Source organism: Chaetodon trifascialis, chromosome 7, assembly GCF_039877785.1.
Source record: "Chaetodon trifascialis isolate fChaTrf1 chromosome 7, fChaTrf1.hap1, whole genome shotgun sequence".
NCBI classification, from domain to species: Eukaryota; Metazoa; Chordata; class Actinopteri; order Chaetodontiformes; family Chaetodontidae; genus Chaetodon; species Chaetodon trifascialis.
Genome location: NC_092062.1, coordinates 30146298 through 30173943, shown reverse-complemented (window position 1 = coordinate 30173943; position 27646 = coordinate 30146298). Strand labels below are relative to the sequence as shown.

At 49.2% G+C, this 27646-nt stretch overlaps 3 protein-coding genes across 7 annotated transcripts in view; 1 reads left to right on the top strand and 2 right to left on the bottom strand.

The window, feature by feature from the left end:
* Positions 1-484: 484 nt before the first annotated feature.
* On the top strand, positions 485-7951 carry aldh5a1 (aldehyde dehydrogenase 5 family, member A1 (succinate-semialdehyde dehydrogenase)). 3 transcript variants are annotated; one of them, XM_070965971.1, is made up of 11 exons: positions 485-682; positions 825-1067; positions 2324-2407; positions 3001-3171; positions 3836-3952; positions 4046-4189; positions 4320-4463; positions 4583-4741; positions 4818-4981; positions 5091-5149; positions 5224-7951. In XM_070965971.1, exons 1-11 carry the CDS (start codon positions 542-544, stop codon positions 5433-5435), a joined length of 1638 nt encoding a protein of 545 aa, XP_070822072.1. In that variant the 5' UTR covers positions 485-541; the 3' UTR covers positions 5436-7951. The 3 variants fall into 3 exon arrangements, with proteins under 3 accessions (XP_070822072.1, XP_070822071.1, XP_070822073.1); XM_070965972.1 differs by having other exon boundaries at positions 632-737; XM_070965970.1 differs by having other exon boundaries at positions 3836-4189.
* kiaa0319 (KIAA0319 ortholog) lies at positions 6313-17351 on the bottom strand. 2 transcript variants are annotated; one of them, XM_070965968.1, is made up of 16 exons: positions 17165-17351; positions 15877-15945; positions 14733-15406; positions 14355-14478; positions 13947-14039; positions 13710-13862; positions 12316-12463; positions 12081-12229; positions 11741-11892; positions 11389-11527; positions 11128-11287; positions 10710-10846; positions 10214-10336; positions 9399-9489; positions 9227-9318; positions 6313-9037 (listed from the first exon to the last, which is right to left on the bottom strand). In XM_070965968.1, the coding sequence occupies exons 2-16, from the start codon at positions 15917-15919 to the stop codon at positions 8880-8882; spliced, it is 2436 nt and encodes an 811-aa protein (XP_070822069.1). In that variant the 5' UTR covers positions 15920-15945; positions 17165-17351; the 3' UTR covers positions 6313-8879. The 2 variants fall into 2 exon arrangements, with proteins under 2 accessions (XP_070822069.1, XP_070822070.1); XM_070965969.1 differs by having other exon boundaries at positions 12316-12457.
* Positions 17352-19139: 1788 nt separating this feature from the next.
* The window catches only part of dennd4b (DENN/MADD domain containing 4B), a 33272-nt gene continuing 24765 nt past the window's right edge, over positions 19140-27646 (bottom strand). For both annotated transcript variants that reach the window (XM_070966854.1, XM_070966855.1), the window contains exons 16-29: positions 27324-27530; positions 26610-26738; positions 26329-26473; positions 25563-25718; positions 24920-25154; positions 24291-24582; positions 24060-24164; positions 23797-23972; positions 23480-23636; positions 23152-23391; positions 22824-22920; positions 22563-22731; positions 22393-22451; positions 19140-22035 (exon numbers count right to left, since the gene is read on the bottom strand). In XM_070966854.1, the coding sequence (XP_070822955.1) occupies positions 21890-22035; positions 22393-22451; positions 22563-22731; positions 22824-22920; positions 23152-23391; positions 23480-23636; positions 23797-23972; positions 24060-24164; positions 24291-24582; positions 24920-25154; positions 25563-25718; positions 26329-26473; positions 26610-26738; positions 27324-27530 (2313 nt within the window). In that variant the 3' untranslated portion in view covers positions 19140-21889. The remainder of the gene's footprint in view (positions 22036-22392; positions 22452-22562; positions 22732-22823; positions 22921-23151; positions 23392-23479; positions 23637-23796; positions 23973-24059; positions 24165-24290; positions 24583-24919; positions 25155-25562; positions 25719-26328; positions 26474-26609; positions 26739-27323; positions 27531-27646) is intronic.

Here is a 27646-nt window from a genome sequence, read left to right as displayed (position 1 = left end):
GCTGGGATCAATGAAGTAACAGTCTAAGTTTGAGTTTAAGTCTAAGTACATCTCGTGTATTTTTATTATTTTTTTGTACTGTGTTTAATATTCCTTTTCCTTGTGGGACTAATAAAGGTATATTGAACTGAACACACTCTGTCTATCGTCGTGTGACTCGTGCAGGGCAGCAGGGGGCGCTGCTGGAGCCTGTTCGACATCATGTCCGTGGTTGATTTTGATTTTTGGTCCTGAACCTTTTTTCTTGCTCCTTCTCTTCTGGTTTCTGGTAACACCTCACTGACTGTAACAGCTGAATGTCCCCTGCGTGGGATCAATAAAGTTTTATCTCATCTTATCTTAAATCAAGATGAAGGGGTTAAACGCTTAAATTACGTAACAAAATGTGGAAATGATCCTTCTCTTAAATTCGACATTTCAACTTAATATCTCATCATTTTTTGGTTTTAAGCAAACGTTGAACTTGATCATATATATCTTTTTACTCTTTGTCTCCTCTTTTTCAACTTAATCTCCATCTTTTCCTCTTGTTTTGGTGGAAATGGCTCATACGTCGCGACCCTTGAACGCATCAGTGAACTGGAGCGCAGAGACCGTGAAGTACTCTTCGTCTGTGTTCGTGCGCGGTCACGTGGTTAGCGCGTCCCCCGGACTGGTTGAAACCGACGGAAAGCTGCCGGAGGTCGGTGTGTTGTTCTGTCGGTGGTCTGCAGGGACTCAGACCTCCAGCCTGCACAGTGAGAGCTTCACACACGGAGCTCCAGTCATTCACTGCCGGTATGTCCACTTTCTGTGTGCTGAAGACTCGCTGCTTCTTCCGGCAGGTCTTCCCCGGCTTGCCCGCCGCCATGCAAAGACACTATAGCCTGGATGTCTCCTCTCCGCTGCTGCGGACGCAGGGCTACGTAGACGGCCGCTGGGTCTCCGCAGCCTCGGTGTTCCCCGTTCTTGACCCGGCCACCGGGAAGGAGATAGTCCGGGTGTCGGACTGTGGGCCGACGGAGGCCAAGCAGGCGGTGGACGCTGCGTACAAGGCGTTTCAGTCCTGGAAGAAGTGCACTGCTAAGGTACGCTTGCTACACTTGTTCACTGAACTTCACCGGAAAACGGTTAATTAAATATAAATGGTGCATTTTGAACAGAAATGGAACAACATTTGATGGCAGGGTATTTTCTCAACCAGACTTTAATTCGGCTCACTGTTTTTAGAAAAACCTGAAGTTTCACGGTCGGTTTCTTCGCCTGCTGAAGACAACTGGTTCACGAACTTGAGCCAGTTTAAAGCTTTATTTAAGAAATCTGTTTGACTTCCAGAGCGTTGGTTTGCAGCAGATGTCAAAGAGGACAGAGGCTCTCTGGTGACGGAGACGTGCGGGATGCGTCCATGAACACATTCACCTCCGGCGGCAAACACGCGTCTTAAATTGCGTGATATTTGAAAGGGGTTCGGCGGGAGGGCGGCAGGTGTTTCTGTGTGATTTCACCGTGGAGCTTTATGAGTGTCCGGACCCTTATTGACTGTCTGGAATTGATCATTTTATTAGTTAACATAATGCTTTTTAATAGTTATAATAATATCAAAAGTAGCAGTACTCAAATATTTTACTTAAGTACAAAAGTATTAACATCAGTGCATACTTAAAGGACCAAAAGTGAAAGTACTCAGTATGCAGGATAATGTGTATTACATTGTTGGTGTATGAGTGGTGATGCATTATATGTAATCATCATTTTAATTCTGATTTCAGCTGATCACTGATCAGTTTACACTACGTAATACATACAAGGACAATATTTCCCTCTGATAGTATGAAGTAGCAGAAAATGGACATATTCAAGGACAAGTACCTCCAAACTGTACTGCAGTACTTGAGTAAATGTACTCGTTACATTCGGCCTCAGAGACCTGAAGGCTGCGCTCAGTGATTTCTGTCTGTCCCGTCCAACAGTCATTAAACCTGATCACAGTCTCACAGCAGCACGAAGACAAAGTCCAGAGTTCTTTGGTTGGTGACTCTTTAAACTCTCACATTTAGCATCTCTGACGGATGCAAACATGTCATTGGTGGTTTGTGACACCGTCTGTCAGCGTTATGTGGACGGGTGTGTTCCTGTCCAAATCATGTCAATCAGCTGAACTGAGGACAGCAGGAACCTGAGCCTCAGGCGTCCAAGCAAAGTGTCTCAAGATCAGTTTGAGCGAGTAAGAACCAGACTGACCGAAGCTCCGAGTCACCTTCACTCACTTTGAATCCACACTGAGCAGAAAGCAACGAATGTCTGCGGAGAGCTGGACGCTGTAATCTGATTGGTTGTCCTGCAGGAGAGGAGCGTCCTGCTGAGGAAGTGGTTCGACCTGCTGACGCTGCACAAAGAAGACTTGGCCAAGCTGATCACGTTCGAGAGCGTGAGTGACGAGTTTTACTTAACGATGTGTGATTGACAGCAGAGGATGTGCTGCTGCTGCGTTTCCTGTCCAAACAGGAAACAGGAAGAGCAGGTGATTCATGACGTCACGCATGTTAACGGGCCAGTGTTTCCTCCAGGTGAAGGTGAAGATCAGAGATTTTATACACGACTGTTTCGCTTTTGAGAATAATTAACAATAATAATTTGACCTTCAAGCTTCTAACGAGCAGAAAAACTCGAGCTGCTTCCTGTTTTCTAACAGCAGCGTTTTAATGAACTCTTCGGATGTTTTGTGTATAAAAATCTGAATTGGTGAAGTAACTTCTAACTAAAGATAAATGGAGTGAAGTACAAAGTACAGTAGAGGTAGGAAGTAGCTTGAAAAGTACTTCAGATGTGTACTGCAGTACTGCAGTATTCCATCGTTCCTCAGTGTTACGAGAAAGAATCCTCAGGAAACCAGTTTGCACTGGAACTGGTCCCAGTGGAAGCTCTGTGGATCATTGACAGTGGCTGACACAGATGCATCAGTCACCCTAACGCTGGCCTGTGATTGGCTGTCGTGTCCTGACTCCATGTTGTGTGTTGCAGGGTAAACCCATGCGGGAGTCTCTCGGCGAGATCGCGTACGCCGCCTCCTTCCTGGAGTGGTTTTCGGAGGAGGCTCGGCGCGTGTACGGCGACATCGTCCCGTCGCCCGCCAAAGACCGAAAGATCCTGCTCCTCAAACAGCCCGTGGGCGTCGCCTCCATCATCACGCCGGTGAGCAGCCAATAAGAAGGCAGGCTTTCAGGTGATGTCATCTGCACTCATGCTGGCGGCGGCGGTCGCTCAGACTGAAACTGTTGGATGGATTGTCATGAAGTTTTCATGGCGCTCAGAGGTTGCCTCCTCATGACTCTGGTGATCCTCAGATTTGTCCTCCAGCGCCACCATCAGGTCAAATTAATTTCTGATCAAACACCTGCAGAACTGATGACGTTCCCATCAGTGGCAGATGTTAGCATGCTAACACGCTAAACCCAGGTGGTGAACAGCTAAACATTAGCACGTTAGCATTGTCTCAGTGAGCATGTTAGCACGCAGGCACTAGCATTTAGCTCAAAGCAGCATTCATGTGCAGAAATCTGTTTACAGAGAGTAGCCATCCGCTAACAGGGAGGGGGCGGGGCTTATGACCCGTGCTGCCGCCGGCCACCAGGGGGCGTGTTCCTTTATGTGCGGTGGGTGGAGCTGCAGGTCTGATGATCAGCAGCTCGCAGTGCGTTCATCGCAGCTGCTGCAGAAACAGGAAACGTACCAGACTCTAAAAGCAGGAGCTAAACGAGGCTGAAAAGCTCTGTCCGGCTGCAGAGACGCAGATGCTTCCCACAGATTTCACAGTGAAACATGTTGACGTGATGCTCGTTTGGCGTGTCGTCCACAGTGGAACTTCCCCAGCGCCATGATCACCAGGAAGGTTGGAGCTGCTCTGGCTGCCGGCTGCACGGTGGTGGTCAAACCCGCAGAGGACACGCCGCTGTCGGCGCTCGCTCTGGCTGAGGTCAGCACGCCCGACGTTCACTTCCTGCTTCTTCTGTTGATGTCACGGTTTCACCGGAAGCCTCACCTGTCACCTGTTGACCTTCCCTTGCAGCTGGCGGAGCAGGCCGGGATCCCGGCGGGGGTCTTCAATGTGGTCCCTTGTTCCCGAGAGAAGACTCCATCCGTCGGGGAGGTTCTCTGCACCGACCCGCTGGTGGCCAAGATCTCCTTCACCGGCTCCACCGCCACCGGCAAGGTGAGACGCCAGCATGGCCGCCTGCCTGCTTCTGAAAAGCTGGCGGGGTCACATGACCTGTGGCTGACTCAGCAGGTCTCTGCAGGTCGAGGTTTTGCTCTAAAACATTTGAAATGGCTTCGTCTCTCAGGTGCTGCTGAAAATGGCCGCCGACACTGTGAAGAAGGCGTCCATGGAGCTGGGTGGCCACGCCCCCTTCATTGTGTTCGACAGCGCCGACGTCGACAGGGCGGTGAGCGGCGCCATGGCCTCCAAGTTCAGGAACTCTGGACAGGTAGAGAGCGAACAACGACCCCGCCGCCGTCAGTGTCGTTAATGTTTCTGCCGTCGCACATCGCTCTCCTCCTCCTCCTCCTCCTCCTCCTCCTCCTCCTCCTCCTCCTCCTCCTGCAGACATGCGTGTGCTCGAACCGCTTCCTGGTGCAGAGCGGCATCCACGATCGCTTCATGGAGAAGCTGGGCCAAGCGATGGACGCCGAGCTGCGCGTGGGTCACGGCCTGGAGCCCGACACCACCCAGGGGCCGCTGATCAACAGCAGAGCTGCAGAGAAGGTGAGCGAGCAAACCCACAGCTGAGCGTCAGCCGGGCAGGTATCAGGCTGTCACACCTGACGCCGTCTGTCTACAGGTGGCCCACCAGGTCTCGGACGCCGTGTCGAGGGGGGCGAAGGTGCTGAAAGGCGGGAAGCGTCTGGAGGGGTCCTTCATGGAGCCCACGCTGCTGGCCGACGTCAGCACGGAGATGCTCTGCATGAAGGAGGAAACCTTCGGCCCGCTGCTGCCCGTCATCCGGTCGGTACTGCGAGGGCGTGACCAACGTCAGCGTCTCTGAGCTGCCTGTTAAACACTGTGTCGTGTTCAGGTGTCTGTGGACCAATCAGGACTTTTGTTTGATTCCCAGGTTTAACACAGAGGAGGAGGCGGTGGCTATAGCTAACGCATCCAACGTCGGGCTGGCAGGTGAGTCGTCCCTCTCCTGGTCAGGTGTTTGAAAGGAGCCGGCTGCAGGTGTAAACCGTCCCTTTGTGTCTCAGGTTACTGCTACTCGCAGGATGTCAGTCAGATCTGGCGGGTGGCCGAGGCGTTGGAGGTGGGGATCGTTGGAATCAACGAGGGTCTCCTGTCCACCCCGGAGGCCTCGTTCGGGGGGGTCAAGCAGTCCGGTCTGGGCTGCGAAGGCTCCAAGTACGGCATCAAGGAGTACCTGGAAGTCAAGTACATGTGCTTCGGAGGCCTCACGCCATGAAACCGGACGCCGCGGCTCAGGCGGTACGACGCTCGTATGAACACGTCTGTCAGTAGATTTCAGGATTTAATTTATTAATTTACCCGTAAATCCAAAATAAATCAGCTGTTTAAAACGTCTCTGTGCTGCCGTTAAAACGGCTTCAGTCTAAACTGGCAGTTTGAGCTGATGTAGAAACGAGTTGAGTAACTTCTCATAAGTCATCTTGTTGTTGTTGTTGTACACCTGTGAGCTCAGACAGGTGAGACAGGGTCCTCCTCATTTGTCCTCTGTTGCCTTTTCACAGAAACTTTTCACACTCAGACAAAAAAATGGATTATTTGATAGAACCAGTTTGACTTTTAGTCTCTGGCAGAATGAAACATTCACAGAGGCTGATATGAGGGAAATACTCACTTCTGATTGGCCGGTTATAGCATGGCTGCTCTCCACCAATCACAATAAAGTGCTGGTGCGCCGTCTGTCCTTTGGCAAAGTTCTAGCTTTAAGACAGCAGCAGCTTCTCGTTTTCACCTGTCGGTCTTCTGTTAGCTCGCTCGTTAGCTCGTCTTCAGCGAGCGGATCTTTAGTAACGAGCTTCCTTTGACACAAAAGACTGCGAGTTGAGACTCTGACCAATCAGCTCTGCAGTGTTGATCTTTTAGCATCAGCTCAGCGTGTTTGGAGCCTCAGAGTGCCAAAAAAAACCCCTCAACGTTTGCCAAATTCATTCATTAAAATGTTTAACGAACTGATCTGAACTGATGCAGACGACGTGAGACTAAAGAAGCGTCGCTGTTGTTGAAGCCTGTTGTTAGTCATCAGAATAAGTCTGATAAACATCACGCTGTTCAGACGTTTACTGGACAAAAACAACAAACAAACAAACAAACAGGTCAGATTTCTGCTTTATTGTTCACGTTTCCAAACAGTGTTTTTTATTTAACAAGAGAAAAAGATTTGAACATGAGGACCAGCTGACTCGCTCAGTGCGCTAACGTTAGCCTGAACTCTGATAGGACCGTCTGCCCCAGCAGGTGTGAACGCAGGTAACCACTCGTTAGCCACGTAAATGTTAGCTTACTCGTTAGCTCGTTTCTGTTTGCATAACTGAGATAAACTGAAGCAGAGATCCAGAGAGTGACGGATCTGCTGTGCTGAGCTGTGATTGGACAGTTACCTCAAATCAGATAATGAACCTCTAGCCAATCAGAATGCAGTATTCTCTGTGACCATGTGAAGCTTCAGAAAGTTCAGGAAGTCGACCTGAACATTATTTACAAGTCAGAACATTGACAACTCAGCTGTGACGTGAACGCAGCTTCATCTCTTACAGAGGAGGAGGAGTCGCACAGGTGAGCACGCACAGGTGAGCACGCAGGTGTTCAGTAGCACAAAGACTTTAAACAGAAAGGAGCTGCAGAGATTATGTGATTAAATCCATTAAAACCTTTAGTTAAATTTAGTAAAACGAGTTTGTCGTGAGCGTTTTGACGAGTCTGTTAATGTAAAAACTAATTTTTAGGATTAAAATGTTTGTATTTGAACAAAGGAGGACGTGTTCGAAACCACTGTAAGCTTCACAACTTCATTTTAACAAGTTAGAGTACAGAGCATTTATACGAACTCAGCAGTGATCAACGTCTGTCAGATCTGCTGAAACATAAAAACAATTAATACATAAACGAATAAAAACATCAATGTGAAAGTTCTGGTTGTGAACATGAGTGCATGCACCTGATTTCTTAGGAGGGATAAACGTCATATTTGCGTATTAAAAACTGTCCTTCGTCATCGTCTTGTAGTCAGTGGATGAATATTTTGTTATGGTTCAGACTGATGTGGATTTTTTTGAGAAAAAACTTGACCCGCCGTCGTCAGACCTGTCGTGTACCTGAAGTCTGTGTCAGGAAGTAACTCCGCCCCCCGAAACCTGCAGCAGTTGACCGTCTCACCTGGCCGCGGTGATGTACAGGTGCACAGGACGCTGTGACATCACTGTGGTCAGAGGTGGACGAGCTTCTGTTCCGAGCCCGAGCAGAGAAACGCCTCACGATGACGATCGTTAGCTTCACCACACTCTGACTCATCATCAGGTGTACAGATCGCGTCGTCAGGAGATAAACATCTCAATACTCTCAGCGGCCACTTTATTAGGAACACTGGTACGACTGGTTTCCATCGAGCAGCTCTGCCACAGTTTCTGTTGAAAATACATAAATTCAACTTGATGTTTATTCTGCAGGTCAGAGCAGAAAAAACCTTATCGACAGCATCAGACTGCACAGGTGTACCTAATAAAGTGGACAAGCGTGAATGTGCTGACGACACAAATCAAAATAAAAAGGTAGAAAAACCAGGAATGAAGCAGAACGTAAATGTGAGCTGCAGGTTTCCTGATGAGGGCTGTCTGACTTTCTAACGTGGACTCATTCTGTTCTTACCTGTAATATAATGTTAGAGTTGATAGAAAAATCTTAATTTTGTATTTCTGACTAAAGACTTTGATGGAAAATTAAAGAGGAAATTGAAATATTACAGCTTGTTTTGAGTGTTTTATGCGCTGATTCTGGTTTTCGGGCTCTTCTTCAGTCCAAAGTTATTTTATTTTGTGTTTTGGGCCTGAAGCAGCTTCATCAGTCCGTCAGTCTGGATCAGCTGATTTAAGCCTGAGATGTGACCTTAAGCTGAATTAGCTTCTAAGGCCAAACACTGCAGGTGAACCACTGGTTTCTGCTTGAAATAGAAAATCAATCACTGTTTTAAAATCAAAATGAAAAAACCATCTTTTCCTCTCCCGTCGTCGTCATCTCTCCGGCTGTCGTCAGTTCAGATGAAACAGCTCGAAGCCGCTCGGCTCGTTGCTCAACGTGCAGAAAGAAAACAGATTTGACAAACTGAACGTCGTGACCCTGCTGCAGAGTTTCATGCTGATACCTGTTCAGGTTTGTCCTCCGTTCACCTGCAGCGTCTGGCCTTTGGTCCGGTTAGCTTTCAGTTAGCTCAGAGGTGGTGATTAGCTCGTTAGCTAACAAGATAAAACATGGAAATCAGTTTTCTAAAGTTGCATTTTTTCCTGTTTTGTCAGAGCTTGGTCACCAGTTTCCAGTGTTTGTGCTAAGCTAGGCTAACCCCAGCCAGACCTGTAATAGATGCACAGATGAATCTTCTCATGTGACTCTGGGGAAGACGATGTCCACAAATTCTTCTTCAGTTCCTTCTGTTAAAGTCTGTGTTTCCGTCCTCAATGTGCGAGGTCCTGATATAAATATCTTTCAGCCTGTTTTATCCTGCGTGGAGTCGCAGCCTTAAATCCTCCAGAGGAACCTCAAATGTCACACTGGTTCATTTCACTGACCTCACAGCACAGGGTTTCTGGGTAATGAAGTCCTTTCAGAAGCCAAACATCTGGCTGCCGCTGGGGGCTGCAAGAGCGCAAAACATCCCAGACGACACCCGCCTCCGTCAGCCGAAGGCGTTGCCGTTGCGGGCGGCCTGGGCGCCGAGCCAGTTCCTGCTGCGGACGGGTCGGTCGCGGCTGAAGATGGTGTCCTGGTCGCTGTCCAGCTCGGACTCGGACATCATCAGGCTGGAGTTGTGCTCTGTGCTGCGGTGTTTGATGCCTGCAGAGAGGAAAAGGCGTTTGAGTGTGAACTCCCTGTCCGGATTCTCATTGGATGAGCAAACTGAACCGACTGCTGCTCATTCATCCCAGAGGCTGAACGTAGAACTGCACAAAAGGACAGATACTACACATATGCATCGATGCGAGACGAGCTGAGACATTTCAGCGTCTCACTGAAGGGACTCACTGAATTTGGGTCTGAGCTCCACCCGCTCCTGTTCGTCCATGTTGTCCAGGATGGTGTATTTGGTTTTCTTCCTCACCTTGGTCTGCCTCCTCCTAAACGCAGTCAAACAGGGTTGAGACACGCAGTAACGCTGCAGCTTTCATCACAGTGTGATTCAGAATAAATGTTTCACCTCTTGCAGCAGCAGATGAAGGTCCAGCTGATGGACAGGATGAAGACCATGAGCACGAAGCTGGTCAGGATGACGTACAGCACCCTCCACTCTGACGGGAAGAGCAGAGCGGTCGGTGAGTCCGACTCCTTCCTCTTATTCTACCAAGCAGCCGGCCTCTCCCGACCCCCCAGCCCTGAATCCGTCACTGCATCTCCTCTTCAGAACCCAGTGAATCTCTGTCCCTGTGCCTCATCCTGCTGTCTGTCCACCCTGCATCTGTCCACACCGGTCCTCAGAAAGCTTGGCCTCGACCTCGACATCCCCACCAATCACAGACCCACCTCCAGTCTGCCCTTTCTATCGAACGTACTGGAACACCTGGAACACCATCGCCTCTCAACCAACACCACAGACCTTTTCAACCACAGTCCCCGTGGACCTCCTCCTCTCCTCTGATGCTCACTCCCTCATCCTACTTGACCTCAGCACCACCTTCATATCACCGTCACTGCCCCCTGCTGGTTCATTAGCATCCACCTCTGACAGAGCCCCAGTCTCTCGTGGCGTCCCCCAGGGCTGGATGCTCGGTCCCCTCCTCTTCATCCTCTACATGCTTCCCTTTGGTCTGATCATGCGCCAACATGGCCTCCATTTCTGCCCTCATGCCGACGACACCCAGCTCTACATCTCCACCAAATCCATTTCTGCTGCCCCTCACTGCACCCCCACAAACTGTACACAGATCTTTTCAACTGCGATAAATCTAAAATCTTCATCACTGACCCAGAATTCCTCATCAACCAGTGGTACACGTCATTAGAGCTTATAATTACCGCAGTTGCTCTCTCCGTCGCCAAGGTAACGGCGAATCAGGTTCTCTGTCCAGAAGGGGTCGCATGTGCACTCTTTGGTGATTGGATCACACTGGCCACGCCCCGAACAGTGAAGCAAGCACACTGAAAGAAAACAGACCAAAAAAAAGAAGAAACTGTCACATGATCCTCAGCGAGCCGTTTGATAGGTTCAGGGGATTCAGGTCATTGTTTCACTTAAAGGTGTTTTCTAGACACCTGGATGCTGCAGGGAGCACTGTTAGCATCGCTGTTAGCTTAGCGGATATCCGCCTTACATCTTCACATTCAGAAGAAATAACTTCTTCAATGTGGAGAAAAGGGAAACGTTATTTTTCACTGATGTTTTATGCTTCAGTATCCAAACTGCTTACAAAACAACGTGTCTTTGTGTGTAAAAAACAGAGTTTTGGTGGTGAATCGACAGTTTTCAGAGTTTTGTCCGCGGTGGACAGTTGGACGGTCAGTTTGGACTCACAGACGGTGTCGACTCGCAGCACTCTGAACAGCAGGTAGTCGCTCTTCTCTCTGAGCAGCTGGTTTCTCAGCAGACCCACCAGCCTGGAGCCGGAGATCGGCCCCGAGGGGCCCCTCACGGAGAAGCGCATCAACGTGCTGCACACACACACACACACACACACACACACACACACACACACACACACACACACACACACACACACACACACACACACACACACACACACACACACACACACACACACACTATCAGGGATTCCACATCTGAAGCTTTTCTTGATCGAAGAATCGACTTCCTGTCTCAAAAACAGATTTCTCTAAGTGTTCCTCTTTAGGTTAAGTGTGTTTGAAGTGTGAAGAACGATCTTTCAGCCGAAGGGTTTTTCAGGTAACACCTGAATGAAAACACCTGGTACCTGAGGTGCGAGTGTCCCTGCAGCGCTCGGACCTGGATGTCGCCGTCCAGGACGTGGAGAAGAGCGGCCAGCTGTCGGACCACCGTGTCCCTCTGAGCCACGCTGACCTGAGACACCGACACCAACATCTCCAGCTCCACCTCCTCGCCGCCGCCAGGCTCTACGGAGACACAGCAGGGACAAACATCAGTCATGTGACGGTTGGCAAATGCAGGACGTAAGGAAGGAAGTCAGAACCTTCAGTTTCTCTTTTCGTCTCACCTGGTCGGACCTCCACGGTGGCCGTGGCGGCGCTGGAGCGGCCCTGAGCGTCCGTCACCCTCAGCTGGAACAGGTAGGTTCCCTCCACAAGGTTGGTCAGAAACAGGGAGGCCTGAGTCTCTGAGCTGTACAGCACGTCCTGCAAACGGCATTAATCCAAATAATCCAAATGAAAACTTCACGTTTCCCGACACCTTTTTATTTGCTTTAGAAGGATTTAACGAAATCCAATCAGATCTCGTGTGTAAAAACGGAGTCCGATGTGATGCAGTTTGCTTTGCGGACTTGAGGATCGAGCCATGTAATCTTTAATATGCTCGTATCTCATCTCTGTATGAGGGTCTGCACTGACCCCAGCAGCTGGACTCTGGCTGTCTCGGACCCACAGGTAGTGGACCAGGGTCTGGTCTCCGTCGGTCACGGAGCCTCTCAGGACCAGAGAGTTGTTGGGCAGAGTGAGGGTGTGGCTGCCGCTGGCGTGGGCGACAGGAGGAAGACTCCTGGCTGCGGGACGAAGGACGGCGGTTCATTGAAACGTGACTGGAGTTAATCTGCATTCAGAGTTCATTTAAAGTTCTAAATATTCAATATTTCCATGATTGATTCAGTGTTTGGTCTTTAAAATGTCAGAAAAACAAGTTTCCTCAAATGTTCTGTGGATCAAACCCTCTCGTGGGCTTCGACCTGCTCACCTTCCTGGACCCTGACGGTCAGCGACGCGCTGTCTGTCGCCCCCTCCTGGTCGCACACTGTCAGCCTGAAGGTGTAACGTCCTGCCCGCAGGCCTGTTGCCGTGGCAACCGCCTGGTCGACTCCCTCCATCTTTAATCCTGGGGGGCCGCTGGAGGAAGCACAAACATTCAAAGTTAATCATCTCCATTAAAACATTACGCATCTCAGGAACAAAGCGAAGCGTCTGCGTCCGACCTGACGGCGTCCCAGTGGAAGCTGATGATGCCGCGGTCGTCGGTGCTTCCGCTGCCGTCGAGCAACAAGCTGCTGACCGGGAGGAGCAACTTCCTGTCAGGACCCACGACGGCCACCGGGCCACGGTTTGACCCCCCGACCTCTGACACTGAACAAAGGGAGGGGACAGACGGAAGAAGAAGACAGTAAGTGAGAAACGGTGCGTTTAAGTGTTTCAGTTGTTCTTTGTTCATTTATTGAACAGGGACAATAAGATGGACAAGGTTACTTAAGGAGAAGCAGCACATCAGGGGTGCTTTTCATTACGTTGAATTGTGCCTCCTCGTCTCCTCTCTCCTTCGTCGACCCGGAAGTTGTTTCCCCTCCGCCATGATGAAGGATCTTCCAATTGCTTAAATGCACCTGAAGGAGACGAGGAGCGAGGAGAGAGGAGGCTTCTGAAGGAGATCAGAGTGAGGACACACCGGTGTATCCTACGCCGAAGTCTTTATTATTTAAGGGGCATGTCGTACGTGGCACATGTTTGAATCATGGCGGGAGCAGGTAAACGTCATCAGTAATTGACGTCGCTTCGGACTGACGCTGCGCAGCGAGGATTTTTCATTTCGGAGTTTCATCTCCTCCGTCCTCACGTCCCTTCCTCGCATCCCTCTTTCATGTCCTTGCTGGGCGGAGCTAAGACGCGAGGAGAGGAAGCGAGTGGAGGAGACGAGGAGACCAATTTACCGAATGAAAAGCACCCAGATGTTCTGTATGTGCAGCCTCCAGCTCTGCTGACACTTCAAACTGCAGGTTTACTCATTCAGCGCCCCCTGCTGGCCAGAGCAAACATCATCTACTTAAATATAAAGAAAGAGAAAACTCCTGCTCAGCTGCTCGTGGATGATGTCTGGAAAGATTTGCGTATTTGAAGGGTGAACACGTCTGTTTCAGACGCTTTGAGGAGCTGCTCACCTGAACTGGACGTGAACGAATGAAGCAGAGAAAATCATTTTTAATCACTTTAAATAGTTACAAAAAACAGGTCCGATGGAAAAACTGAAAGCAGCGTCCAGCAGAGAGAGTGAGTCTGCAGGTTCACTGACGCAGTCACAGGATTTACTCTGGACGCTTTTATTTTAGCAGATTCTCTGTTGACTCTCTCAGAGCCACCATGAACCTGTGCAGGTGAGCAGACACAAACAAACGCTGTGCAGAGAGGAAGAACGACGAGATGAACACCAACAGGAAGTCAAACACGAAGCGGCATGTGAATGAAGCACCACAGTCGGTGGGAATCGGCTCATACGAGCGTGTTTGCTGCAGGTGTAAACATCCTCTTCATCATCGCGCTCATGCTACCATCACGTCATTTCATCTCCCAACATCAACACACGTGTTATTCATATACTCACTGGCCTCTGCAGCGGTCGTGGTGGAGGGCACCGTCGTGGTTGGAGGGTCGGCGCTGGGGGTTGAGGCGGCGGTGGTGGGGTCAGAGGTCACGGCTCCGGCCGGGGGGTGGGTGGAGGCTGGCGGAGCTGCTGACTGAAACACCTTCAATGTGTCTGTGAAGCACCGAGACGACACAGAATTCATCAATCTGATGATCTGACTCAGAGCTCATGCTCAAACGTGAGGGTGTTCAGTACCAGCTGTGGGTTCAGGAGACACTGAAGCATCAAGTTTAACCGTGGGCGACGTCCCCTCCACAGGGTTTCCAAGGGACAGCATCAGGGGCCGACCTGCAGGTGAAGGAACAGCGCACCTGTTTTCTTTCTGTCACTGTGAGTCGAATGTTTCTGAAGGAGTTTCAGCTCCAAACTGAAGATTTCATTTTGTCTGAATTTGTTTCAGGTTAATCTTTCCAAGAATTCAGATACCAAACGTTTTTGTTTGTAAAAAAATAAAAATAATCAGCTGTGTTGTTTTTAGCTCGTTCACCTTTTCCAAACGGCCACTGGAGGGCGCCACAGTCACTCATCTATAACTCACAGGCAGCTTCACATTCATGAACACTCAGGTGGCTGTCAAACATGACATCATTCTCTCAGGTGTACCTGGCTGTGTGGACGTGCTGACGGTGGCAGCGGTGGGAAGTGACGTCCTTATTTGGTCACGCTGAGTGGAGTCAGACGTTAACGATGTCGGTGATGTTGACATGGTGCTGCTGTCTGTTCTGGTCTGTGAATGAAGAAGAAAACTCCCTCTGAAATCACAAACTGTCATTTTACAGTTTTTTTGAACACATTAAACAAACAAGAAAAATGTTAAACAATGAGCTTTAGACAGAGCCAGGCTAGCTGTCCCCCCCTTCCTGTCTTTATGCTAAGCTAGGCTAACCATCACCTCATCTCACTCATGGCTGTAAAGAGATCCACGTTTGGAGACTTGTCCTCGGCCTTGTTGTTGTTAACCTGATGAACTCCATCACTCACCGTGTCCTCTGAGGCAGCAGGGGCTGTTGGTCTCCTGGTTTCGTCCTCATGTCCCTCGCTGCTGTTCCCCTCAGAGGAGGCTCTATTCTGGGCCACACTGCTGTCAGTCAGTCCCCTCTCTGGACCATCCTCTGTCTCCGATTGGTTGAACCCGTCTCCAGCTTTCAAGGACGGTCGATTGGTGATCGTCTCCACCTCTGAGCCGGGCCCTCGCCGCTCCTGACTGCCGTCTGAATACTCCACATCCAGAAGGCGGGGGTCAGAGAAGTCCTGCCGGGGCCTGTCGAACAGGGCCAGGTCCTTCAGGGCCTCCAGGTCCCCGGGGGCCTCAGAGGACTGTGAGAGGGGCCGCCAGCGGCTGCTGTACGGCTCCCCTCTCACCAGAGACTGCAGCACCAGCGTCTGCGGTGACGCCCTCTGCAGGAAGGCGAGGACGGAGTCGGCACCGGGACTCTCCCGGGGCTGGCAGTTCTCCTTCTGCTGGCAGCTCAGGATGTAGCAGCGGCCCTCGAACAGCCAGGCCAGGTCGTAACCCGGCAGGTTGCAGCACGCCGCCATGCACTGCGGCAGAGACGCTACGTCAGGCACCCACAGGATACCGCTGCTCTTCACCGCCGGAGACACCACGGCCTCCGAGAAGGTCGCCTCCTGCCAGCACTGAGACGCCACGACAGCTGCAACACAACACCACACCACACGCTGGTTTACTCTGTTTCACTGAACACTTTGCTGAGTTTTTCCCTCCTGTCATGGCTGCTTTAAGCATTGAGACTCTAAAACACCTGAGGAAGTAAATACAACAGACAGAAACACCAGAAATCCTCCTGAGAACTTGTTTAGTCCAGTTTAGTGACATGCAGATGAAGCATGAAGCTTCTGGTTTCAATTTCAGAGAGCACAGTGACATCTAGTGGCTCGTAGAACTTACTGCAGCTCTTCAATAATCTTATAATCAATAATCTAATCTTTGAGCTTCAGGATCTACTCTGCTGCTGCATGTAAACAGCTGTACTCTAAAATATCAATATATCAATATCAAACATTTATTTTTGTGCACATTAACGGCACGTGTTCATGCTCACCGGTTGTTTTTCATTAATAAACATAAAAACAAACATTCATTTCAAAATGACGAATGTGGCACCTTCGACGCTGTGAAGCAGCAGCAGAAACGTTTTCTCCCACATGGTCGCTCAGTCTGAGGATCTGCAGCCTGAAACAAGAACACAAACTGTTTTTCTGAGCTCGTCAGACGTTTGGAGATCCGTGGTTCTCACAGGACGGCCGAGCTGCAAACATATGATGATCTTCTAGAATCTGATGCATTGATGAAGATTGAAGCAGCATCAGGATATAAAGGAGTTCAATGAGCTCCAGCTGAAACATCGACAGCAGGAACATGCAGCAAACACAGCTGAGATTATTTATGCAGGATTTTTACTTGTAGTGGAGAATTTTCACAATGTGTATTAGTATTTTACTTCAGTAAAAGCTCTGAATACTTCCTCCTCCACTGATTATACTCATCATTCAGTGGGAGACATTTAGAGCACAGCAGACATTGTGTGTATTGGTTCCTGGACAGTTTCAGCACCACGCTGCCGGACAGCGCCCCCGGAGCCCCGCCCAGCAGCAGACAACACGCTGCTTGGTGATGGAAAACCAACGCACCTTCATCCCAAAACCTGATGTATTACATCAACCCCGTGTAAGACAGTTTCATTTGACTTCTTAAGGCGGATACACAGAAAATGATCGTCGTTACGGCTCGTGTTTGTCCGGATGATGCGCAGGTTACTCTCCTGAAAAGTCCGTCATTTAAAACTCCGTTGAAAACTCTATGAGTTAAAAGCGTTCTCGCTTATGGATAACTACATGTAATCAATAACACATCACTTAAAACAGTTTCTGTATCTATTAACACTGCTTTCAAATTCGGCATGAATCAATTACACAAAATAACGCGTCCTCCACCAAAACTTCAACTTCAGCTGGGCCTGTTCCTGATGCCAGATGCACTGCTCCTCCGATAAACACCTGCAGTGCAAGACGGTTTTAAATTTGGCATTTTGCTAAAAACTGGTCCAGACATAATGGAGAGACATTTAAGAATAAAGGTCCCAAAAAACAGGCCACTAATGTGCGACAGAGAACTTCTTTTAAATGATTTGTGCGTTCCGCATCTTCACTTTTCAGAAACCTAATATTAGAGAATTTATAAAGGGAGTCTGGCGAACATGACGCAGGCCAACAACGGATGGCAACCTTAGCTAATGTCTGTCAACAAACACCCAAATAATCCTGAATCTTCCTCCATCGTGAGGTCAAAAGGCGACAAAGTGTCCGCAACAACAGCAAATTCAACCGTCCCTCGTGTCGTCGGTTGAGCGTTGAAACACCTGAACGTCGCGATAATTTACACGTTAACCCACCTGGTTGCGATCCGCTGGTCCCAGTCCTCCCAGTGACTCCTTAATGGCTCTGCAGAACGAACCCAGTCAGTCCTACAGGTTACATACTGGAGTCTCACTGGGTGCGGTTTAACTGGTGACACGCTGGTGCTGAATTGGTACCGAGAAAACACGACCAGTGTCGAGTCAGCGAAAACACATGACATCCGGTCATAACTCTTCAAAATAAAACGTGTAGCCTGTCACCGTACAGCACGATGTCAAAGTAAATTAATATTTCGGGCATTTATTTTCTCCTTCAGCACTTTGCACATTTAAATAACGTCTTCATCCAGTTTAGAGGATCCAAAGCTTTTTCTTCTTAAAAAATAATTATGAACCATCACTTATTTTTCCTGCTGTAAAGAGATACAATGATATTACCCCAAATAGCCTTTAAAGCTACTGCGGACGCCTTTCAAGTTACGTACTATTATAATTAAGATAAACAGTAAATATATAATAACACTTTTTGGATAAATAGTATATTCTGAAGACCGATTTAACATGGCACAGTAGCTCACCTGAGCCTTAAAAGTTTAAAACTCAAACTTTTTCCCGCTCATATTCAAATCAAACATCTCTCTTTGATCGCAACAATCCAAACCAACAGAAATGATAATAAAAGGCTTCACAGCGACAAAAAAACTGAAAACTTGGATTTACAGAATCCGCATCATAACATCTGCCAAACCCTTCATACGAGACAGACACGCCTGCTCAGTTCAGCCAATCAGCCCGCAGCCCTTCGGTAACCTGTTAGCTAGCCAGCTAGGCTAACTGCGCTAACCGAACCAAGCCTAGCTGACTAGCTTTGACGCTGGCTAACGTTAGCTGAGTTAGCTTTCCACGTCCAAACACGTAAAATCAACGTCTCGAGTCTCACCTTTGTTCTGTGTTTATCTTCTTCAGTGTTGTCTCTTTTTTGGCTCCACGAGGAAACATTGGACGCCATGTAACCACTGCCGCCATTACTGCTAACCACAGTCCAATCACTTCCTCATCGGGGTCAAAGGTCAACAAGTAACGTCATTCTTGCGTGAATGATTTGATAAATATTATTAAATATATCATCTTATTTTTCATTTTTGAGCATAAAGATGCTTTCACTCAACACATGAGGCCGCTTGCCTATTTCTAAAACAAACAAACAACAAATTTAATAAATAAATAAATAAAAATGGCAGCTATGGGGTCAAACGCACTTCAGCTTGTTTTGTCCTTCTTGTGGCCCCTGGTTTCTTCAGTGGCCCTCTGCAACCACACAGTCCACATACAACAAGAAACTGGCCTTTCCAGTGTCTCTCCAGCTGTTTCCATCTAAAAATAACAAAAAATGAAATGTGTTTCATAGAAATGTGTCAAAAATCAGCTGAAATTTGTCTCAGCTGAAAAGTGTCAGCAACATATAAATTTATATCAAGGTAAATAAATCAGACAAGTTGGAAAATCAACATATTTTTAAAAAAGGGTATTATTCCTGTATGACACACCTGTATCTAGTTTATCTTACCTGAACACATAAGATAATAAACTTTAAATACTAAACTTTGTATTTACAGAATATTACCACTGTACACATTCAGAGCATCCTCAGAGTTCACGTTCATTTCACTTACAGGCTGATGTAAGTCATTTATTTGTCTTGTCTGTGGTTCCATGCTTTGTGATGTTTGTGATTCGTCTGCTGTAACTTCCTGTTAATATTAATTAACACCATTAATAAGCTAATATGTCCCAAAATGAGCTCAGTGCTCGTTATTCTTTCATTTCAAAGTCACACTCGTCTGTTTTCTGGTGAAACTTCACAACACTGCAACTCAGTACAATCTGAGGATGATGATGATGATGATGATGTTGTTGAGGAAGGCTAATCGACTGGATTCTGCTAACTATATTAAATGAGGCAGTAACAAAATGTGTTTTCTCTGCTGTTTGAAGAACAAAGCAGCTCACACTCAGACATTTCGGGCTCATCCCGGTCTTTATTTTTGTGTTTTCTTAAAAAAACAAACATTTACAACTGAAATCACAGCGATATATAAATTACAACAGCAAACACAAGTATCTATTTTAAATACGCTCCTCTGCTCTGACTGTGATCAATCAACCTGCAACACAAAGTCGAGTGAATCCCTGTGGATGTGGATGAGCTGCAGTCCGGTGCATTAAAACATAGCGTGGTGTTTTTCTGTGACAGCGAGGGAGGAAACACACCGCCTTCACTCCTCAGCAGACAAAAACTAAAGTGTCACATTAGAAAAAAGCTCCTTTTCAACAGTAATCCTGCACGTCTGCGTGAGTTTCAGATTCAGATTCAGTGTTTTTGGGCTCCAGGGCAGCTGGCTGAGACTTCATCTTCTTCTTCTGCTGCTTTAATCAGCGTACCACAGGAGGCTGAGAACAGTGACACTTCCTGCTTTCCTTCAGCTTACAGGTGAGAGGAAATCTGTTAGTCAGTCATTGATTAACCTGATTAAACCCGACTGATCGGAGTCACAGAGTCTGGCTGAGGTGGAAAATGAGAGCTCTGAACATGTTTCCAGAGAAGCTTCACTGACGCCGTTTGTTAAGACTGTTGACGGTATCTTTATCTTTTTTGGATTTTACTGGTTTGTAATATTAGTTTTCAGCACTTTGTAACTTTGTTATCACAGCTGATGTATAAATAAAGTTTTCATGTAGAAAAATGTTTCAGACCCCTGCTGATACCTGCTGCAGCCGAGACGCCCTGGAGCACGACGGCGAGTGGAGCTGCTGCAGTGACGGACAGCAGGACGAGGACGTGGTCAGCTGACGTGTCCCAGTCAGACAGACGGACAGACAGGCAGGCGGACAGACAGACAGGTGGACAGACCTACAGGTGGACAGACAGACAGACAGGTGGACAGACAGGTGGACAGACAGACAGGTGGACAGACAGGCAGGCGAACGTGCATCAGATCAGGTCAAACGGCTCCACAGGACGCTCAAACACATCGTCGCTCTCTGCTCAGCGTCGACCAACACGACAAAGTCACTGCTTAGGTCACAACACATCCCATAATAACACCCGGGGTTACGACGTGAGAAGCAGAATCAGACGTTTCTGCACGTTTTTCCATCAAACTTGAGGCAAAGCTGTCGTCTACTGATGAAAACATCTCCTCTCTCTCTTCAGGCAGTCCTCAGAAACCCACAGACGTTAAATGTGATCATTAAAGAGCTTTTTGGTTTGGAGTACCTGTGACGTGTTTGGGATTATTTTGTGTTTCTGGGATGGACTCCTCCAGTTTACGCTCCATCCCTCCTAAAAACAAACCAGCGTATGTCACCAAACCGACGCTTCCAGCCTGAAACAACAGCTGCTTTCTGAAGCGTCTGCAGGCTCGTCAACGTCCAGGAATCCTCATAAACCCTCTGCTCATCGTTCCATTTTCTCCTTTAAACCTCCTTCACAAGGAAAAACGAAACAATCGAACGTATAAAAATGAACACAGCCGTAATCTTTGTCGCCGTTTAGCAGCTGAAAATGTCAGAACTGCTGAACAATGTAAAAACCTGCTGATGAAAAGTGTCCTTAAACTGGAAGACTCACATTTTCAGTTCAGGCCATAAATAACTCAACTATCTACACTCCTTATCATACAGATTTTACAGAATCAGACGAAGGTCCTGATGATCAGCAGTGAACGCCACGTTTTCACATCATCTTAATTTGAAATTTGAAGACGTTTAAAGGACATTTTGATGAGTGATTACATGAATCAGAAGTTTTCACGTCTCCAGCTGCTAAAAGTCTGAATTTTTTCCATCAAACCACAACGTCCTCCGGCGGCGGCCTTCAAACCCACACAGACGCTCCAGGTGAGTCATCCAGGTCCTGGAGAGATCCAGATCCAAGCAGAGGCTCAGAGCTGACCATCAGTGCTTTGATCTGGATCCTGCTGGATCAGTCCGACAGCTGCGTCTCTTCGGGTCCAGAATCCACCGCGATCACACCGGAGCTCGACCTCGCCGCCTGGAAGACGATGACCTGAAGGTTCAGGGAGTTTGAAAAACTCAGCTTCATGTTTGGACATTTCCTTGACTGCTTCCTGACCCTCGATCAGACACACAGACAGACAGACAGACAGACGGACAGAGGGACGATCAGACGTCTTCTTGCAGTCCTTTCCTCGACGCTCCACTCGGCCTTTTTAACCCTGGTTTGATTTCTTCTGGATGAAGTCGTTCACGTCTTCCTCGGTCACACTGGTAAAAAAAGTAAATCTGATAAAACTCTGTGGTAAAACTCTCACCTTCAGTCCTCCAGAAGCTCTTCAGGTCTAAATTCAATCATCTGCTTGTGTATTTTAAAAAAAGGGGAAACTAAAAAGTTCAAGCCGACGCAGCTGATCGCTCTGGACATGCTGAGTCCGACCAGGTTTCTTCCCTCCACGCTCCAGACCGACGCGCTGACCGCAGATCAGCGCGTTCGCCCTCCACGTCCAGCTCAGCTCCGTCTGCTGCGGCCGCTTCGACGTGCAGGATCGTTAATGGAGACACAGAGCTGCTGGATTCACACGGACGAGCAAACAGAGCGACAGAGGACAGGAAGGAGCGCGTCGCTCCGACATCCACCAGGAGGCAGCAGAGAGGTGAGGAGCACAAGCAGGTGAAGGCAGCGGGTTTCCCTCAGAGGCCGAACGCCGCCGCAGTCATCGGGGACGCTTCGCTCCTGGACCATCAGCATTCGAGCGGCGGGTGGAAGCTGCGTCTGCAGTCGATGGCTTTGGGGCTGGGGGGCTGAGCTCGCTTCTTACGGAGCTCCTCCCGACCCAGAGCGCCGCTGAGCCGCGAGTACGCCACCTTGTACTTTTTATCGAACGCAGCTGCAGAGAGAGAAGAGCATTGTTATCACGCTGCGATTGTTGTCACATCTTTGTGTCAATCACACAGCTAGCTGCTTCCCCCTGTTTCCAGTCTTTATGCTAAGCTAAGCTAACGGGCTGTAGCTTCATATTTAGCTTACAGACACGTGAACAGAATCAATCTGAACCTCTGATGTCAGATCATCACAGCACACACACCTGAACCAGCTGACCAGGAGCGGTCTGGTCATGTGACCTGTGATGTTTACAGTGAGGACTGTGAACTATGCTGCCACCTTTAGCTCAGTCTTCAGAATGTACACAGTCTGTGCTTTTTAAAGATTACACATCATAAATCTGCTGAGAGTCGTGTCTTACCGACGTGATCTTTGCCCATCGCTGCCAGCGTGAGGAAGAGGAACTCTCTGTACAGACTCCTGCCGAACACAGAGCACACAGGCGGCCACGTTAAATCATGAATCACACATGAATGATGCTAATAAGCGGCAGCAGGTTTACAGGTGGTGCGTCTCGCTCTCCGCCCCCACCTCTGAGTGCAGGGCGAGCCCGGCTGCTTGGCTAGCGTCTCCAGGAAGAGGGTGACGGCTTTGTGCACCTCGTTCATGCCCACCCAGCGCAGCACCTCCTCCAGGAAGGCCAGAGTGAATGGGTGGTTGTGCCTTCGCCAGCTGTAGCTCCTCATCATCGGGATGCCACCTGGTGGAGGAAGTCGGGAGAGCAGCATGTGTGGGTGGAGCGCATTAAAGAGCTACAGACAGCTGAGGTTCAAAGCTGCATCTGTGTCTTACTGTGGATCCTCCAGAGGATGTAGAGGGGGGGCCACTGGTCTGTGTCGGGGGTCAGGGTGTCCCAGAGGAGCCTCACCCTCACTGCCGAGTTCTCCGCCTGGGAAACACACAACAGGAGCGATGAGAGACCGTCTGTGTGTCACTACCACGAATACTATTCTCAAATATTCAAGATTCAGCAGAAAATGAAGCTCTCGTCTCTGCAGGTGAAGACTGTGACCGTCCACTCAGAGTTCGTCCACACTGTCCTCCACAGTAAGACGGAAATGGATTTCAGCTTCAGTGTGTGTGGACGGAGGGCGGCGGGCGGCGTCAGACCGCGTGTTACCTGCGTCAACTGGCCGACCAGCGGCGAGGCTCTGACCAGCTGCAGCAGGTTACTGGGCAGCCCGAGGCGCTGGAAAAACCAGACCAGGTTCCAGAAGATGATGGAGTGGTTGTCCAGGAACTGAGGCTGGGCCAGGACCGCCTCACCCTCGTTCTCCAGCAGACTCTCCAGCTCCTTCCTCAGGACCAGAGGGCTCAGGTAGGCCACCGCCACCTGGGGAGCCCCGCCCAATGAGGAACCCTGTGGAGGGGGGCAGAGACTGTGAGTGAGACAGGAAGTACGGCAGGACGAGAGGACAGGGAGGCGGATGTGAGGATCTGTGTCTCACTGTGGTCGTTCTGCTGTTCTCCGAGTAGCTGCTGGTCTCAGAGCTGGAGTCCTCGCTCAGACCGTTACACTGCTGTCGCAGGGAGGCCTCCTGACCACTGGGGGGCCTGACCGCGCTCTCCACCTCGTCCTCCGTGTTCCAGTTGTTGCGCTCGACACTGACAGAAAAGGACAGGAGGGAAACTTGAAAAGGAGCAACGTTAGCACAGACAGTGTCTCATTTTCTGGAGAAAACTCTGCATCAAAGCTCTAAAGCATTATAGCACGCTAACGTCAGCATGCTATCACTACAGACAGCATGCTGATGATCGTCTGTACCTGCTGACGGGTCCCAAGTCACAGATCTCAGCGTTCAGGAAGGGGACGAAGGAGGCGCAGCAGAACGGGCAGGACGAGTTCAGGTTGGAGTCGTCCGATGTCCAGCCGGCCATGATCTCCTCGTCATAAACCAGCGAGTTACAGCTGCGGCACAGAGAGCAGCTGGACATCAACACCTGGACACAGAGAGAGGGGAGGACGGAGTGAGGACACAACCAAACCACGCCGGCTGCTGCGGGGGTTTCCCGACAATGATCGCTCACCTCCAGTCCCGTCCCGTCCTGGTTGGCGTCCCAGGACCTGCGCAGAGGGTAGGCTGGACTGGGCGCGTCCGTCAAGTCGAGGTCACTTCCTACAGACAACGAACTCTGAGGAGAGACAACATGGAAGCAGATGACTCAGCAAAAAATGTCTGAACACGGACAACATCGAGGCAACATCTGAGAGTTGAGGTTCTGCTAAAGAATGAAGCTGACTGAGGCAAAAAGCCAAACCTCTGAGGTCGCGTTGACCAGCCTCTCCTTGGCTTTCAGCAGCGTTTCAGCCACTTGAGCTTTCCTGGACTGCCTCTGCTCAGACACCCTCCGTCCTATCCCTCCTCCTCCTCCTCCTCCTGGTCGCCGGTCGTCCACGCTGGCGGCTCGTCGAACGGACACTCTGTGTCTGGTCGGAGTGAGAAGCTGCTGGAGTTTCCCTGCCAGGCCTCCTCGGCTCGGGGAGGAGACGTTGTTGTAGTTCTCGTCCACAGCTTTACTTCTGCCGGCCGAGTCGCGCGTTCCTCCAGGTCTGCAGGTCAAAGGGCAGAAGACGAAAGACGTGAATCATACTGAACCACGGCGTGCTGCTCAGCTGAACACAGCGCTGAGGATCAATACTGCGGCTTATTGTGTCCACCACGCTCCATCAGTGGAGGCAATTTTCTTAAAAGGAATTTTGCCTTTTGGCATCTTTAAATATTCTGCACCTTCCAAACTAACCTCAGAACTGACATCTAAGACAGAGAAACGAGGTAATCCAAGGCTTGACATCTTACTAAAGTGAGTTTAGATCCATTGATAAGAGATGATTGGATAAAAACTCAGTTAAAGAGAGTTCTTTCAAACAGATCGTTGAGGTTTCCGACCTGCCGTCTCTCTCTGCCGGCTGGCAGCTGCAGTCCGGCTCGGAGTCGGCCGACTCTGCGCACTCCTTGTAGAAGTTTGAGAGGCAGACCTGACTCCGCCGAACAAGGACACCACCAGGGGGCGCTGGAGGCGGGGTGGAAGTGTCTCTGCGTCCCATTGGAGGTTTGCGGGAGACGGCGTCGCTGCAGCCGTTGGTGCCTGCGTTACGGAGGGTTGTCTTGCAGAGCTTCACCTCTGTGGGACAGAAAGGGACATGACTGGAACACCATCACACGGAAACGCCTGCAGCTGAACCCTCTGACAGAAGATGACTGGACTGCAACTGTCAGTCTGTAAAACTTTATGGATATTTGGCTTTTACTGTAAAACTACAGTGTGAAAAATACAAAACATACTGGGTTAAAACGAGCGTGTACACCATCTTTCCTCAAATAAAAGCCCGGTCTCAAATACAGGCCGGGGAAAAGACTAGTGTGGACCTGCTCCTGCTGTCTGTTTTCTAATCTTCATGACAAATAAGCAGAATGCTCACTTTAATTTTAATGACTCAGCAGTAAAATCATGTTGCTGTCCTGACGTTCTCTCTCTGCTGAACTGAACTGATTAAGATTGACATAAAGTAAGAAGCGAGTCGTCTCTCACTGTCCGTCGGCGTCTTCATGCTGCTCAGACTGTTGCTCTTCACCAGCGAACCCGTCAGAGACTCGTGACTGGAGCTTTCCGACAGACCGCTCCAACTGGACTGACGAATCAGAGTGGAGTGGGGGCGGGGCCTCTGGTCAGAGTCCATCATCGCTTCTTTTAAAGAAAAAAGAAGAAACAGAACGACTTCAATATTTAGACTCATCTTAAATATCTGAGTTCCAGCAGAGATTCACGGTTTTCACTGGACGGGAAGGAGACGCAGACGAGCGGCTAACTCAGATAAATGTCGTGGAATAGAAGTACAAGTACCTGAAAATTATACATTAGCATAGTACTTGAGTAAAAGTACTTGTTGTCTTCAACCACTGCAGTTAATTAAATTTCATTTGTCCCATAACTAATACTACATTACAAGGAATCCTCCAGAGTGACAGTTACAAAACAGCAGTGGTGGACAAAGTATTCAGATGCTTCATGTGAGTAAAAGTACTAATACCACACAGTGAAAATACTACTACTACTACTACTACTACTACTACACTACAAGTAAAAGCTGTCAGACAAATGTACAGTATTTACCTCTGAGATGCAGTCAAGTAGAAGTATGCAGATGCATAAAATGGAAATACTCAGGTAAAGTACAAGTACCTCAGATCTGAACTGGAGTAAGTGTGTGTAGTTAAACTACTGTCCACATCACGTAGCGTCATTTGAAACCATCACCATCAGTCCTGTGACAAACGTCTAACAACTATCATCTGACCTCCCCGCGACCCCACCGAGCCGCTCTTCTGCCGCCGTTTGATTGGCTGTCTGAACTGGGCCACAGCCAACAGGACGTTCCTCAGCTTGGCCCAGCGGAGACGTCCGCCCTGACTGGTGGACGGCCACTTGCTCTCCAGCACTGCCTGAGGACAGAGGACATCTGGTCAAATCACAGCTGTCTGATGGGAAAGGCAATGATAACTGTGTGTGTGTGTGTGTGTGTGTGTGTGTGTGTGTGCGTGTGTGTGTGCGCGTGTGTGCGCGTGTGTGTGTGGGGACCTTGTTGTAGTATCCGTAGGTGATGGTGTTGGGTGTGATTCCAGCCTTCTTCATCTCCAGCAGGACTCGGACGGCGAGGACCGGCTGACCATACTGACCGCACAGCTGCATCAGGATCCTGTAACACACCTGAAACACACACACACACACACATCACACACACACTTTCCACATGGACTAACGTGGATGAAAGATGAATTGGATGACGTGAAGATGGCGAGCTGGTTTCTCGGTGCTGTGTTTCTGATCTCCTCTCTGTGTTTGTGGGTCTCTGTTGTGTGAACCAGTCAAGTGTGAACGATGCAGTTTGGGACATCGTTCACACTTTCACACTGAGTTTGTTCACACTGAGTTTTGTTTTCTTCCATCAGGTTTTTCTCTGTGTGAATCTTCTGTGTTCTCGGTAGTTTCTCTTCACGCGTTTCTTACTTTTATCTGGTGTATTGTCGTTGTTTGTCTGTGAATTGTGCTGTTAAATAAGCAAACCTGCCTCTGCAGATGACAGACTACCAAAACTCTGTCCAATAAGTGAGCTATCTGCACGTCATGTGACTTAGCCGTCTTCTGATTGGTCAGTTTGAGCCTGCAGAAACAGCTCAGCTAAGAACAACACCACCGTGTTGAAGAGTCGCTCTGAGACTTTACGGTTTACGTTCGGACCAATCAGGCGCTTCGCTGTTGTTCAGCGCCTTAAACGCCTCCAACCCGTCTCACCTCGTCCGGCAGCACCACCTTGCGGTTCTCCATGTGTTTGAGGACGTCGTAGGCCGTGTGCAGCGCGCGCACCTTGGCGCTCTCCGCTCGGACGAAGGTGGGCAGGTAGATGAACCACAGGCCGTAACAGTGACCCAGCAGGCACTTGGACCACATGTCCGGCACCGCCGAGTACTTCTGAGCCCGCTTCTGGGCCAGCTTGATCTCCTGGGAGGGAAAAGACGTTAGATGGCGTCAGACGTTCTCTGAGGATGCTACAGAACATGTGGACTTCCTGTCTGGAATAAACACGTCTCACGGACATCTTCGTCCTCCCGTCCAGA